This window comes from Herpailurus yagouaroundi, unplaced genomic scaffold (assembly GCF_014898765.1).
Source record: "Herpailurus yagouaroundi ecotype Mexico unplaced genomic scaffold, PumYag 160, whole genome shotgun sequence".
NCBI classification, from domain to species: Eukaryota; Metazoa; Chordata; class Mammalia; order Carnivora; family Felidae; genus Herpailurus; species Herpailurus yagouaroundi.
The window spans coordinates 6,730,168-6,746,300 of record NW_024412401.1 but is presented as its reverse complement, the minus strand read 5'-3'; the positions used below and the strand labels follow the sequence as shown (position 1 = coordinate 6,746,300).

At 37.2% G+C, this 16,133-nt stretch overlaps 1 protein-coding gene across 9 annotated transcripts in view; it reads right to left on the bottom strand.

The window, feature by feature from the left end:
• ADAMTSL1 (ADAMTS like 1) overlaps positions 1-16,133 on the bottom strand; it is an 885,520-nt gene that overhangs the window by 320,735 nt on the left and 548,652 nt on the right. For all 9 annotated transcript variants that reach the window (XM_040481343.1, XM_040481342.1, XM_040481344.1 and 6 more), the window contains one exon: positions 4,800-4,845. In XM_040481343.1, coding sequence (XP_040337277.1) covers positions 4,800-4,845 — 46 coding nt within the window. The remainder of the gene's footprint in view (positions 1-4,799; positions 4,846-16,133) is intronic.

Here is a 16,133-nt window from a genome sequence, read left to right as displayed (position 1 = left end):
ACTAAATTTTATTCCTGAAACCAATACTACACCATATGTTAAGTAACTTGAATTTAAAAAAAAAAAGAAAAAGAAAGAAAAGAACTTAAGGGCACCACCAGCTACCACAGGCACCTTGGCCTATTATATTGCTAATTGTAGTCACTGTCTCCTAAATGTCAACTCTTGTTAAGATTAAGGATGGTGACAAAGAAACAGTTTATAAGTAACACGGTATTAGTCTAACTTTGAAAGTCCGTTTAAAATGCCTAGTTAAGATCAAGGGGCTCAGATGTGAGGGCTAATTTGAGTCAGCAAATTAGGGCCCCCCCCCCCCGGGAAGATCTGAAACCTAAATGACCCACTTGGATTCACACCTATTTTTTTCCCCAGTAGTATCCTTCGTCTTTTCTTCCAGAGAGAGAGAGGGCCTTGCCCCCTTGGACTGTGAAATGGGAAAGGTTGGATGCACTACATCCTTAGAAATGAAAATAGTCTGCTTGAACCAGCTAGAAATAGTAACAGAAGGTCGTGTGACTAAAAGAACTAGGCGAACATCATGGGTACTTTCTTTATTGATACACCCTGTCTACAGAGTGATTAACAAGAACATCTTAAAAGCATGTGAACTGATTTTTCAGACAATGCAGAAAGCTAAGAAAACTGAGGAGACATTTTCTCCTCCTCAGCGTTGGAGAATAAGAACCCAGAGAACTATGTAGCACCTACAAAAAATAGAAAAAGAGGGTGAATCTTTGGAGAAGTGGTTCAGAAGAGCCCCAGGAAGCTGCCAGGTATTAAGGGTTGACCTGGAGGCTTACCGGACAAGGAACCCTAGAATTTTTCCAAACAGGTATTTAAAAGGGGAATATTTAACTGAATTGCCCTGAACTTCTTAGTTTGAGAAATTGGGATGGGATTATGAAAAGATTCTTATGAGACTTTTTGTTTGTTTTTTTGGCAATGTTGCTTCTGTCATGGCCAAAAGTCAGAAAAAAAAAAGCTTCAAAGATTTGAAGAGTTTAGATTCTCATACAGAAATTCAATGTCAGTTTGATTCTACAAGCTATAAAGAGTTGGCTTTGGTAACGCTATGGGTTTTAAATAATATTAGGTCAGAGTCTTAGCCTACATCTGTCCATGAAAGTGCTCATAATGATAGCAGGGAGATTGTGGGCTGTTTCTGAAGAGCTTGAAGGACAGGATAGGCAGACATCTGCTCATGATGCTTTAGGCATTCATCTACTTAGGAGAGTTTGGATCCTTTCCACGATTTTAAAAGCCATAAAGAAACAGAATGGACATTATGGAGATTCTTAAATAACATTATGGTATTTAAAAAACAGCCCTGATGTATAAGATATCACGATAATAAAAGGGACAAAGAAAATCAATGAGCTAAAGTATATTTCCATTAAACATTTTTTATACCATTTATAAAACAAACTCTGTCAATACCGTTTTTAAAAATTGAACAACTGTAGCTATTTGATTCTTTTAACCAATTAGCAGTTGAACTATGTGGCACCTAGTGTCCTCAGTGGAAAGAGAAATGAAGTAGGCAAAATTTTCCCCTTAACAATTACTCCCAATTATCACGCCTTCTAGTTCCCTGCACTCTCCCTGGTCGGGTGTTAAAAATACATATACTTTTCATTCATCTTGGTCTCTCACAACCCATCTCATCAGTACTCTGGCCATGAGTCACCTCCAATGTGAGTTTTCTCTGTTCCTGCCCCAATGCATCGCCATACCACTGGACTAAGTCCTAAATCCTTCTGACCTTGTTCTCTGTCACATCAAGCTTTTTGGCCTCAGCTGAGCCCCTTCCTTGCCCCTGAACAATTCCTTATTTTGCTTTGCTGGCTTCCACTTGATTTACCTAGGGGCTGTTGTAGGCCTTCATGCTCACTTCTTCAAGTTCAACTCACCTTCTTCACTTTCAGCAGGTGACGGAGAAAACTCTAAGGGAAGTTTGAGCCTGTGCATCTGGAGCAGTCTCACGTTTTCTCTTCTTCAAAATCTTTCTATACCCTCAAACTTCCTCTCTCTATTTGCTTCTATATTCTCAGAGTGAAGCATATGTCCTTTGCCTTCACCAAGATTCCTCTTCTTGTCACCCACTGTCTCCTTTGGGACCTGGGGCATCAAGTATCCCCTTACCTTCTCACATAATCAATCTCTCCTTTTATTATTTACTTATTTTTTTAATGACTATTTGTTTTTGAGAGAGAGAGAGAGACAGAGCATGAGTGGGAAGGAGACACAGAACCTGAAGCAGGCTCCAGGCTCTGAGCTGTAAGCACAGAGCCCAACGCGGGGCTCGAACCCACAAACTGCGAGATCATGACCTGAACTGAAGTCGGATGCTTAACCACTGAGCCACCCAGGCGCCCCTCAATCTCTCCTTTTAGATCAACTTATCTCTCAAGGTTTACTCACTGAAAACAAACCAACTACCCACCTACCTTTATGTGGATCCATAAATGATGAGATACCTCTGTGAACACTTAATAAGAAGAGCTTATACCCATCAACTCCATTTTCTCATTGATACTCTTTTTTTTACCCCCTGTGATTTTGATTTTGTTTGTTCCTAGTACACTATAGAAACTGTTCCTCAGCAGGGTTTTTTCAGTCTTCAACCTGTTGGCAACATTTATCCTACTGAACACCTTTAGGAATTTTTATTTCTTCTGCTACTTCTCTCACTGTGCCTGTTGTGGTTTACCTGGCACTCTAGTTCTCTTTCTATCTGAATATAGACATTCGCCAAAGTTCAGGCTCCTCTCCTCTTATGATTATACCTAAGGAACTGCTTCCAAGTCTTCAAATTTTATGCATCTTATTTCTGTTTCTATGGCTTGTGCTTTGATCTCTTTCCTGAGATCAAATCCTCATTGCACAGTTGAATATACCACCTACAAGTTCAGCCTGCATGTCAAACTCAATAGTGTCCCTAAATCAAATTTGTCATTTCCCTCTCCCAAGCCTTCTCCCAACATTCCTAATTTTGATAATGGTATCCACCATTTTTTCAGAAGCTTGGGTATCCATTACATATTAAGCAAATTTCCATCATGTGCTTCATATGTGTGAGTCAATAGTTCCAGGCACTAGGGATAAAGGAGGGAACAACATGAAAGAGGCTCCTATCCTCATGGAGTCCACATTCTAGAGTGGGAAAACAGAAAAAAAAAAACAAGTAATCGAAGAAGATAAATTTTGGTAGAGATTAGTGCTACAAAGAAAGTCAAAGTGCTATAAAGGAAGCAAGATTGGCTGTTGTGAGAGATGGGATTGGGCAGTGGGACAAGCATATCAGATAAGTTGGTCAAGGAAAATACTCTGAGGAGGTGGCATTTGAGCTGAGATTAGAATAAGGAAAGCCAGTCATGTAGCTAGTAAGGAAAGAGCTACTCTAACAGAGGATAGGCCAGTTTAAGAACTCCAAATATACACACACCTCTGTGTTTCCTTTATTCTCACTCCAACTTATCATTCTAATTTAAATTGCTTGTTAGGTCTTACAAAGTGACCTTAATTTTGATCTCTCTTGCATCTATTTCCTTTTGGTTTAAGCTCTGATTGCTTCTTGTTCCCCATCCATTTCCTGTTCCAGAGCATCTCTCATATCACTACAGAATTAATCTTTCTGAAGTGAAAGAAACTACAATATCATACTCTTGCTCCAAAGCCTCTAGTGATCCCCTGTTACTCACTGAACTAATATAAGCTTGGAACCCTAACATTTAAATTTGTTCAAGTTGTAACATCAAAATATCTTTTTAAAAATATTTTTTAATGTTTATTTATTTTTGATAAAGAGAGACAGAGAATGAGTGGGGGAGGGGAAGAGAGAGAGAGGGAGACACAGAATCCAAAGCAGGCTCTGGGCTCTGAGCTGTCAGCACAGAGCCTGATGCAGGACTCGAACTCACAGACCACAAGATCATGACCTGAGCTGAAGGTGGACGCTCAGCCGACTGAGCCACCCAGGCGTCCCTCAAAATATCTTTCAATTCTTTTCTTCAATAATGCTAGCCACGATCCTATCCAAATTCGTATGTGGAACATACCTTAAACATTTCTGCATCCAAAGTTGCCCATCTTGTCCCCTCTGCTTGGACTATCACCTCCTCACACTCATGTGGACCAGTCACAGCCCTCCTAGTTCTCTAAGCCCTATCTCAAATCACTTTTTCCTTGAAGACCCTTCAAATATCTCTCCATTTTTAACCCACAAAGAACTTTATCCCTTTCTTGCAGCATTTGTCATGCTTTGTGCTAGAGTGTGGTTACATGCACAACTATGTTCTCTCTCTGCATCTTGTCCTTTATCACAGATGTTTTAAGACAGTGACCACATGTTATTTTTCCTTGTACTAGTGTAGTACTTCATACAAGGATGGCATTGAGCAGTTTTTGTTGTATGAATGAATGAATGAATGAATGACTCTGTCAAATCTGCGTTTAACTAATACTTATTTCATGAGGACCCCAGTGGTTTCCCTTTTATCATTCCTCTTATTGGTTTTTGAGACACTTAGATGTGAAACGTCAGAAAGCAGATAGAAATACAGAGTCCCTGTTTTGAAACAGCCTAGTTAGTTATAATCTGGCCAGGTGATTCAAAGTTTATATTGAGGAGAATTAAAAGTATGTATTTTAAAAGGCTGTATCATCAGTATAGTGTGAGAAAAATAACTCTTTGAAATACTAATTGATTGCTTGTTCAGAATACATAAAACTGCTTGGCATTATTCAGTTCTTAAAATGATACATGATCATAATTGCAGAAGCAGAACCTCAGTACTTACCACATTACTGCATGTTCTATATCGGATATTTCTTCCCTCACAGCTCCTAGGTCACACACACACACAGAAAAAAAAAAAAAAGAAAAGAAAAGAAAAAAAAAAAGAAGAAAAAAAAGAAGAAAAAAGAGGAAAAAAAGAAAAAAGAAAAAACTCATTACTACTCATTACTACAGGCTCAAAATTGAAACTATTTTGTCACAAGAACAATTTTCTCTTAATACTAATGTATGAGTCTCTTTTCTTCTGAATGACAATGTTCTTATAGAAATTACTAGCAATACTAAACAAAGCAGTTCTCAAGAAGTTGTATATATAAACTGACTTCTCCATGAGAGCTGAAACTAAGCATTCATTTTCCTTCAAAATTTTTCAAGATAAGTACTTATACTTCGTGCTTATTAACCAAATAAATATTAATACAAGATTTTCTGAAAAATGAATCCTGTCTTCTTAATTATTTATGGTATTAGACTGAAGAGATATTTCACTGAAAAAACTTAGATCTGGAACATGGTAAAAATGAGACAATATTCAACATGTCTTAAAATTACACATCTAAGGACATTAAAACTTATAGTTCTTAAAGAATTATTTTTACTTCTAAAATACACGCTCATTGGAGAGGTTTTGGAAAAGAAAGATTACAAAAACGAAATCCCCCATAGTTGCCTTATCTAAAGATAATCACTGTTATTTTGACTTACTGATTTCTTCTCAGTGTGGAAGAAATTACGTCACCTATACCATTTTGTGGTTTGGGTTTTCTTTTCCCACTTAAGCTTTTTGGGAAGCATTTTCCCACACTATGAAATAATTTAAAGATACAGTTTTGAGAGCTACATAATATTCCGTTAAATGAGATAAAGTAATTTGTATAACCATTCTTTCATAACTTGCCATTTAAGTAATTTCCAATGAGGGGGTTGATAAATGATGGTGTGAAAAACTATGTCTATATAAAAGTTTTATCATGGGGCGCCTGGGTGGCGCAGTCGGTTAACCGTCCGACTTCAGCCAGGTCACGGTCTCGCGGTCCGTGAGTTCGAGCCCCGCGTCAGGCTCTGGGCTGATGGCTCAGAGCCTGGAGCCTGTTTCCGATTCTGTGTCTCCCTCTCTCTCTGCCCCTCCCCCGTTCATGCTCTGTCTCTCTCTGTCCCAAAAAAAATAAATAAACGTTGACAAAAAAAAAAAGTTTTATCCAAGTTTCTGACCGTGGCTGTAGGACAGATAAATTTCTAGAAGGGGAATTACTGGAGTAAAGGGAATGAACTTTTATAAGACTTTTGATAAATATTGCTAAATTGCATTCCATAAAAGTTGTACCATTCCTTACTCCCATTAGCAATACATGGGAGTTTCCATTTTACTGAATTTCTGTGACAAAACAATTTTTAATTAAATATTCAATGGTGACACTTAAAACAGGGACAAGTGGTACTCTGCCCTTTGCAACATGTCATACTTTTTACAAAACGAGTAAAAATACAATACAAAATGCTAAGAGAATTATTATACTAATAACTAACAGTTTGAAATTCCAGGTACATTTCTAAGTTTGGTATATGTATTAATTTAATCTTTTCAGGAACCGTGGGAGGCAGGGTACAATTATACTCTTTTTAAAGATGAAAAACGGAAGCTCAGGGACTTTGAGTAACTTGCCAAAACCACACAAGTGTTAAGTCATAGAGCTGAGATTTGAAACCAGACCATGCAGTCTCAGAGCTTACACTCCTAACCATGATGATTTTCTACCTCCTCATTAACTTGTTTATTCAGGAAACAACCACTGAGCTCCTGTTATGTGCTGCACAATGTGTTTACTTCTGGGAATACAAAAAAGAATGGCTATAACTTTGTCTTTGGTATTAATAAAACCACTCATGTAGTTACAATTCAGTGTAGGAAAAGCTAGATAGTATTTGTGTTAGGTCTTGAAGATGTCATCAAAAAGAAAATAGCATCTGAAAATACAATTGCACTAAGCCTGTCTTAAAGAGATAGAAAGGTCCCAGGCCTGAAGACTTGGCTGTGACCAGACTGAGAATATTAACACACATTAACAATAGAACATGGGAAAGGAAAGGAAGGGTTGGCCAGGCATTATAATCCTAGAAAAGAAGAGAATCACGGAGATATATGGTTGTCGGTGCCCAGCCAAGCAGTGTCCCAGGCAAAAGACCTATGAGTTTCACGTCCTCCAGGTCCCATTGGCAAGGCTGTTGCAATCACAATACTGATGCATCATGATAACTTAGCTGATGCCAATGAATGTTCTGTTTATCCCAGGGATACCCCTCCTTAGGATGCCATGTTGACCAAGCAACTTGCCAAGAGTGATCTGGTTTCTTAGGACTGCTGAGAGGCAGAGTGTGCTTGTCATGCTGACGTGGGTGTTTTGGTCCATGTGATAGTTCTATTTTTCATTGTAAGTTAATAAATAAACTAGCATTCTAGTTTGAAACATTAATCTCATGGGCCAAGTCATTGTCCACCTCCAAGAGAAGGATCTGTTCTTGCTATGATTACTGAAAAATACCATATTTCTGAGTCTAAAAAGATAATAAGTAGGTTCCAGTTGATGGTACATTTACAAGGTAATGAATTCTACAACCCAGAGGCCTTTGGTGGCATGCCTTTTAGACCTTGGTCTCAGTTGAATGTGGTAAGTTTTTCAGTTGTGAAATTCTAAGTACATATGTGACATGGTGTAATGGTTCAGAGTACCCACTTTGAAACCAGAATCCTCATTCTGGAATCTTGACTCTCTTCTGCAGTTTAAATATCTCAGTTTTATCATCTGTAAAATGGGATAATATTACTTATTTCCTGGAATTATCATGGGGATTAACTGACTTAATATTTGTGGAGCACTTCTAACAGTGCCTGGCACATTATATAAACATTTGGTAAATTAATTGTGTAACAGAAATAAAAACATAATAGATATTGAAAGAGGGTTAAGGATATATATATATATATATATAAAGGAAACCACAGGAAAGGCACAGAGGTATAAAAAGATATGGTTTTGTTTTGCTGGAGTTTGGGATTTATGTGGGGAATCACAGATGAGAGAAATACCTTCTAATTTTGAACTTGGCAATAGACAAAGAGGAACCACTGAATGTTTTAAAAACAAGAAGATACAATGATGACTTCTCACTTTAAAAAAGTGAACTCTGGTGTTAATCATTAAGACCTTAAAGTTCTATGTTTTTCACCTCTTTTTATTTTCTTTTCCCAACCTTATCTCCCTGAAGGAATAATGAAAACAATACTAAATTAGGAGTTTGAGGATGTAGGTCATAAACTTGTTTTTTCTCCTTGCATAAGCCTGTTGCCCTCTCAGGGTCTTACCCTTCTCATCTGTCAAATGTATATTGGAATGGTTGGGCACAAAGTTGTGATCACTAACTGAGATAATTTACAAAAGCTCTGTTCAAATGCCAAAGGATTATTATAGAGATATCATTTGCTAAAAACCAAACCAAACAAAACAAAACAAAGGCAGAAAAATACCTGCTTCAATAACTTAAATGAGCCTTTCCCCATATATTTTCAATTACGAACACACATTTTAAAAGCATCCTTGAAAGATAGATGTGAGCACATAATATGAAACATTGATTTAAATCCTTCTTATTTAGCAAAAATAAAACAACACAGAAAGATTTGCTGCAATTTCCAAAGAATATCCTATAATTGTCAAACACCTTGTCTTGATTTACACATAATTTGTTTCCCTGGATTAAGTCTTCCCTCTCCTAAATAGTATTACTTATTTACTGAAAGCTTATTTCATTTAATCAACTGAAATATGACATTAAAGTGGTAATGCTGGATTTTGGAAATGTCCTCATTATTGAAAGTCATTATCAGATTGTGGGTAACAAATGTAATTCTAGCCTCCATGATATACTGAGTGTCTTCTATAGGTATTTGGTCCAGGGTTACATATTCTGTGTACATTATCAATAAGCTTCCAACAACTCTGAAAGGTTTTATTACTCCCATTTAATAGATGAGAAGATTGAGGCTAATAGAGATTAGGAGGCTTAATGAAATATCCACAGGAAAGAAAGAGCCAGGGATTGGAACTCAGATTTGTTTAAGACAATTAAAAAAAAAAAAAAAGGAACAAGATATGCTTAAGATGTGTAAAATATTAACACTAGATTAAATGTGAGAAACCAAGCACAGTGTTGGTCTGGGGGTTAAATGCACCTTATTGTTACCATATCAATTTATGAGCTACTCTTCAGTTCTGGTAAATTCACTTCTAGTAAGTAAAGGATACCTAGACTCACATCGTATATTGGGAACATCTCCAAGAAAACCACACTCCTCTATAAAATGTAACATGAAAGAACTTCAATGCAGAGAAGCTTACGCTTTTTTTAAAAAAAAATTTTTTTTTCAACGTTTATTTATTTTTGGGACAGAGAGAGACAGAGCATGAACGGGGGAGGGGCAGAGAGAGAGGGAGACACAGAATCGGAAACAGGCTCCAGGCTCTGAGCCATCAGCCCAGAGCCTGACGCGGGGCTCGAACTCACGGACCGCGAGATCGTGACCTGGCTGAAGTCGGACGCTTAACCGACTGCGCCACCCAGGCGCCCCGAAGCTTACGCTTTTTAAAAGTTCAAATTTATTATAACTGCATATAAATTTTATTTAAGTTAATGAAGTGACTATTCCACCATAAGGATTTAATTTGTGCCAAGTATGAATTTCTTCATCCGAAGCATTTATCTGGGCACAAAAGCCTCATTTGAGCATCATGCAGTAAAGAATATTTTCTTCCTTTCTTAACAGTTCATTGGTATAAAACAGCCAAATGGTTTCTTTCACATTTAAACAAAATAAAATTCACCCCTGGGAATGAAAACAAACAGAAATTTCAATCCAAAATGGGTTCCAAAGCAAGTTATAGGCCACTGATAACAGAGATTTTTAAGTAAATGCATTTTCTCATTGCAAACAATAGAATGTTTTCAGGACTGTGTTTAGTGAGCTAAGGATGGTACCAATTAAGGACTCAGAACTGGTTCAAATATGAAGGAACAAAATATAAATATTCAAATATATTCCGAACTGAATTTGTACACACAATTCCTTATTTATTCATTTAAGCACTTCACTCCTAGCTAGTCATTTATTAATTTTGACTTAATTCCTTCTGTAAAAAATGGTAATCACCTCAATCACAAGCTAGTATTTGTGAATTATTCAGATTTTAACTCACTTATAATGAGATTAGTGTAAGCTTAAGGCACACTTTTTTGGTTTCTCATTAACACATAACAAGCCATCCAAACTCTTCCAGTTCTTAAAACCCTGATAATATCTTAGTTGCAATTGCCATAATTTAACAACCATAGAAGAAATGAATTACCATGGAAAATTAAAAGTTCTCTTTCCCGGCGTTAGCAATTTGTTGGTTCCCCACTTCCCCACCCTCCCACTTATATAATTTAAGTCCTTAAAAGAGGGAGGCATATTCAACTTATCGCTCATTAAGAATTAAAAAATTGGGCAAAACATCAATTTTTACCTCAAGGTTCTCCTTTTCCTCCCTAGGCAAACAGATTCTTCTGGAGACATAACGAGACTCATTCTTGGTGTCAGTGAACAAGTTTTGGGAAAATGTGGTAACTGTGTATTTAAGACTCCATAGTTCTTAAGGACAACCACTCAGGAAGCTTTGCCTTTGATTTTGAAAAAGCAGAGTGCTGTTCAGTAAAAACAGGTTACTGTATTTCTTGGAATACCTCTTGTCTCTCAAATACGGACTCATGGGCAAAGAATTTTAAAATATGAGCATTCATCTCCTTATGTCTCTCTTTTTTTTAATTATTCAAAAGGAAACCATGAGCTCTTCACAAGAGAACAGGTATAAACCATATCAACAATTCAAGCTGACAGAAAGACTCTGGGTCCTTTAGATTTTGGTTCCTAAAGTGAGTATAGATTAGACAAGACAAGCAGATTTACAGCTGAAAACACGACGTCATGTACTATTGGTGCACGGTTTTCCTCTCTTGCTTCAATTTGAGCATTTCAGTATTCACTGGAGCTATCTTGCGGAAGGATGTCCCCAAGAAGCCAGTGAAAGCACTTCTACATTTCAGGGACTTTTTACAAAGACCTCAAGAGGAATAACAAATTCTGAGAACACTTAAGAGGACCAAGTATAAATGCACTGTTGGGCTGCTTTTCATTTTCCACAGACACATTAGTGTAAGAGGTTCTTTCAGGAAACAACACTTGATACCAATCAACTTGCCATTAAAAAGGAAGTTACGTGAACCTCTGGACCCTGCTGTCCTCAGATGCTCACTGTCCTCATCCATGGGTCAAAATGGATGCTAAAAACCTACGATCTAGAACTGGAGTCTGTGCATCATCGGTGGTTGGTGGGGATCTTGCCTGGCATGGGGGAGAAAATTAGAGGACTGGCCACCATAGTGGGCTTCCTAAGTTCCATGTTGTCTTTCCTTTAGCTCTGTTACACTCTTTTGCTTAAAAAAGCAATTCTAGGGGCGCCTGGGTGGCTCAGTCGGTTAAGCGTCTGACTTTGGCTCAGGTCATGATCTCACGGTCCGTGGGTTCAAGCCTCGTGTCAGGTTCTGTGCTGATAGCTCAGAGCCTGGGGCCTGTTTCAGATTCTGTGTCTCCCTCTTTCTCTGACCCTCCCCTGTTCATGCTCTCTCTCTCTCTGTCTCAAAAATAAATAAACATTAAAAAAAAAAGCAATTCTATAATTCTATGCATTTTATTCCATGTTTATATAATTATTATTTAATTCTTATTTAGAGTGTTTTTCATGACAATAAAAATGAGCCTTGTTGATGTGGAAACTTTATTTGTAGGTGCTTGGTCCCAGCAAGAGGAGTCAGTTCAGCACCTTCTTCAAAAAATACCTACAGGGGTGCCTGGTGGCTCAGTCGGTTAAGTGTCGGACTCTTGATTTCAGCTCAGGTCATGATCTCACGGTTTGTGAGTTTGAGACCACTCAGTGGGCTTTGCATTGACAGCATGGAGCTTGTTTGGGATTCTCTCTTTCCCTCTCTCTCTGCCCCCTCTTCTATATCTCTCTCTCTCTCTCTCAAAATAAATAAATAAACTTTAAAAAATATCTACATGAAAACAAAGTAGAATGGTAGTTATCAGAGACTTGGGGGTGGAGGAATTGGGGAGATGTTATTTAAGTGTACAAACTTGTAATTAGTCGATAAATAAGTCCTGGAAATCTAATACACAGTATAGCAATTATAGACAAAATTGCTATACACAGTATAGCAATTATAGACAAAAACACTGTATCATAAACTTCAAAGTTTCTAAGAGAGATCTTAATTGTTCCCACCACAGAAAAGAAATGATAACTAGGGCACATGTTAGAGGTGTAAGCTAACAGAAAGTGGTATCATATTGCAATGTATAGATGCATCAAATCAATCAATTTGTTTTATTCCTTAAAATTTTTATGATATATCTGATAAAGAGTTAATATCAAAAATATATGATGAATTTATACAACTAAACACCAAAAGCAAGAAAGCAAAACAAACAAACAAAAAAAAAAACAAAAAAAAAGAAAGAAAGAAAGAAAAAAAGAAAGAAAGAAAGAAAGGAAGAAAGAAAACCCCCCCAAAATGAGAGTAAAACATGGGCAGAGGACCTGAATAGACATTTTCCAAAGAAGACATATAAATGGCCAACAGAAGAGATACATGAAAAGATTTTCAGGGAAATGCAAATCAAAACCACGGTGAGATATCACCTCACAACCATCATAATAACTAAAATAAAAAGACAAAAAATAACAAGTATTGGTGAGAATGTGGAGAAAAAAGGACGCTTGTACACTGTTAGTGGGAAATGTAAATTGGTACAGCCATGGTAAAAAACAGTAGGAAGTTTCCTCAAAATACTAAAAAATAGAACTACTAAATGATCCAGTAATTCCACTACTAGGTATTTACCCAAAGAAAATGAAAACACTATATCAAAAAGACATGTCTCCCTATGTTTATTGCAGCATTATTGATAATAACCAAGATACAGAAGCAGCCTAAGTGTCCAATGATAGGTGAATGGATAAAGAAGATGTGATACACACACACACACACACACACACACACACACACACACACGATAGAATATTACACAGTGATAACAAAGGATGAGATCTTGCCATCTGGAACGTGGATGGACCTAGAAGGTATTATGTTATGAGAAATAAGTCAGACTGAGAAGGGCAAATACCATATGATTTCACTTATATGTGGAATCTAAAAAGCTAAACAATGGAATGAACAAACAAAAAGTAGAATCAGACATATAAATATAGAGAATGAGCTGATGATTAACAAAGGGAAGGGGTGGGAAAAATGAGGAAAAAACAACAAATCAATATATTGTATACCTTTAATTTGTATGATGTTCTATGTCGATATATCTCAATAAAAACATATCTACAGATAACCATGTTTATATTGTATATTCATTATATACTATATTTCGGAATAATTGAAGATGTTCTAGTATGCATACCTAGTGAATGCTTTATTAACATTAATAGGTTTGAAGTATTTTAAACAAACATTTTCAGAGTATATTTTTTCTCTGGATAAAGATTCTGAATCCCAGCTTCAAACAGTCTTGAGCACCCAGACAACCACCTATCTTGCTTATAAGGTTCTCCACAACAAGTGATGTTTAATCTGGTGATACCTGCCAATGAAAAATCCATCTTAAACATTAAGAGTGTCTTTGACCTTCTTTGTGGCAAATTTCAGTGTTTTCCCTCCAAAATTCTAGGAATAAGGCATCTGCAACAAACACAACCACCCATGGAAAAGTACCCTTGAAACAAGGTGGGGACAGGTCTTTGGTGCTCTGGGACTTTCAAATGCATACATAAAAAAATACCTCTTCCTTTAATCATTTAGTTGAAAGGTCCCTGAATCTCATGCAGAATGGCCTTTTCATTTTGCACTGCCTCTTCTGCACGTGATGCATCATGTGGCTCCAACAGATTAGTGCTAAGAGAGAGATTTATTTTTTTTTCTGAGTAGATAGATATACAAGCCAAACTATTATGACAACTTGATAAATGTAGCTTTTGAAAATGCTTTCTGTCGTAATAATACAACAAACAACAAGGAGGCATGCTGCCAAGCATCATCCATCAGTAGGTGAGCTGGCTGGGAACAGACACAGCCCTGGTGTCACACTAGTTCTTCTCAATCTGCCAGAGGCTCTAATGCGGCCAAAGGAGCCAAAAGAACAGTTGGCCTAAAACCTGAATTTTCAAAGCAATTTTAAACAGACTAGGGGGTAGCGGAGGCCCAAATTTTAAAACAGTGTCATAAATCGACGCCTTGGCTTAAAAGTGTTTCTTTGGCATAGGTAACATATTTTTGTAACCTTAGTTTTATAATTCAACACTTCTTCTCTATACTAATCTCTCATTATAAAAACATTCTGAATGCTGTGCCAGCTTGGAGACCCTGGTTTGTGTATACAGAGAGGGTTACTAAAACTTCATGTAGAGAACAAATTCACTATGAATGGAAATGATGTAGGTTTGGGGAAAACGTTCTGAGAAGACATGCCCTCTGGTTGTTTGATCTTCTCTCTACCATAGGGAACTAAGGAAGTCTTCTCTGTTACAGATTCTCTAGCAGCGGCTAAGCAGCTACAGAGCTGTTAAAATGTAGACCCACATGAGGATATTATAGACTGAATTTGGGAGTTTGTCTTGTGAGTGTCAAATCGGTTTATTTGCTATTATGAGTGTTTGGTATGTTCTAAATTACAACCAGAAAAATCACTGCCAATTTTTTTCCCCAAACAAGTATGATTTTACATATCTCTGTCTGTTCTTCAAAGACTGACATGTTACAAGAAAGCATTGAGTTCTCACAAATATGGGCTGAGGTTATGAAAATGAGGAGTATGCTCATGCAATCAACAAAGAAAAAAGCAAGAACAATGACAATATAAACCATAATGATCATGCCCAACTTCTAATGAAGCCAGAAACTGCTCCAAGCATACTGTTCCGAAAATCTAATGAGGAAACTGTACAATAAGCAGTCTCACAGTGAAAATGAGCCCCCGTGCAGGATTTCTGGTTAGCAAGCTTTTGTATAATGCCTTCAGATTTATAGTCACTTAACACATTTACTGAGCATCCAGTCTGAACCAGTACTATGCAAGGAACTGTGAAAGATAGAAAAATGATGGCCTTTTTTGATCCTTTCAAAGTTATAATTTAGTTGGAAAACAATCTACATCCATCCACGTAAAACACACAACAGTATAATGCATAGTCAACTACTAATGGGCATGGTCTGGATACTAAATACAAAAGGAACTGGACAAAGGGACAAGCTGGTGAGAAGAAAGTACTTAAGAAGGCAATATCTTAGGTAGAATGTCCCATATGGGCCATAAGTATCCTAAGAATGTGATGGGAGAAAGGGTTACTCAAGAAACAGTCCTACAGTAGGTTCCTGGCCCAAATATTCTATTCAGCGAATTCATCCAACACTGAACTGAGCACCTACTATGTGCATGGCAGTAAAATGTAAAACAAGAAAGATAAAACCTGTGCTCATAGATGATAGTATTTGGGATACAGTGCCATACAAGAAACCATAACACATGCCAGTCTGTCTAAAGGTAATTCAAAGTGGTGTGAAGAGAAATGACTTATAAGTATATCAAAATGAGGCTGAAGACCACTGCTGAGTGTGTGATGAATTTTACTAGCTGGGCATGGGTGTGGAGGAACATTGAAGGTAAGAAGCTCATTAGAACAAGAGGCAGAGAGACAACAATGTGGTCAGTATTTTAAAGGATCAGGACAGTCCTGTAGCTGGCCAGGACTGTTTTCACTTAAAAAAAAAACTATTTTTGGTTTCTTTTATTTGCTTTTCTCCCCTGCAGTCTATGTTTTGATCTCTGAGCCCCAGTGCCTAGTGAAGTGCCTCGTTTATGGTTAGTACTCCATAAGCATTTCTTGAGAAGAGAAAAGAAGGAAGGAAGGAGGGAGGGAAGACAGGAGCGAAGGAAGGGTGGGTGGGTCAAAGTTAAAGAGAAGGCGTAGAACAGAAGGAAATGCTATCAGGATAATTTCAGGCCATGAAGAACTTTTGGTTTAATATTTGCTCTAAGTTGTGAACCCTAAAACCTGATTAAAATCTTTCTATAATAAAGTGAAGGTGAAAAGCATAAAAGGAAGTGAAATAGCTACCAGAGGAAAGAAACTGCATTTTTTTTTACAGACATGTTTATTTCCACATATTTATTTTAAGT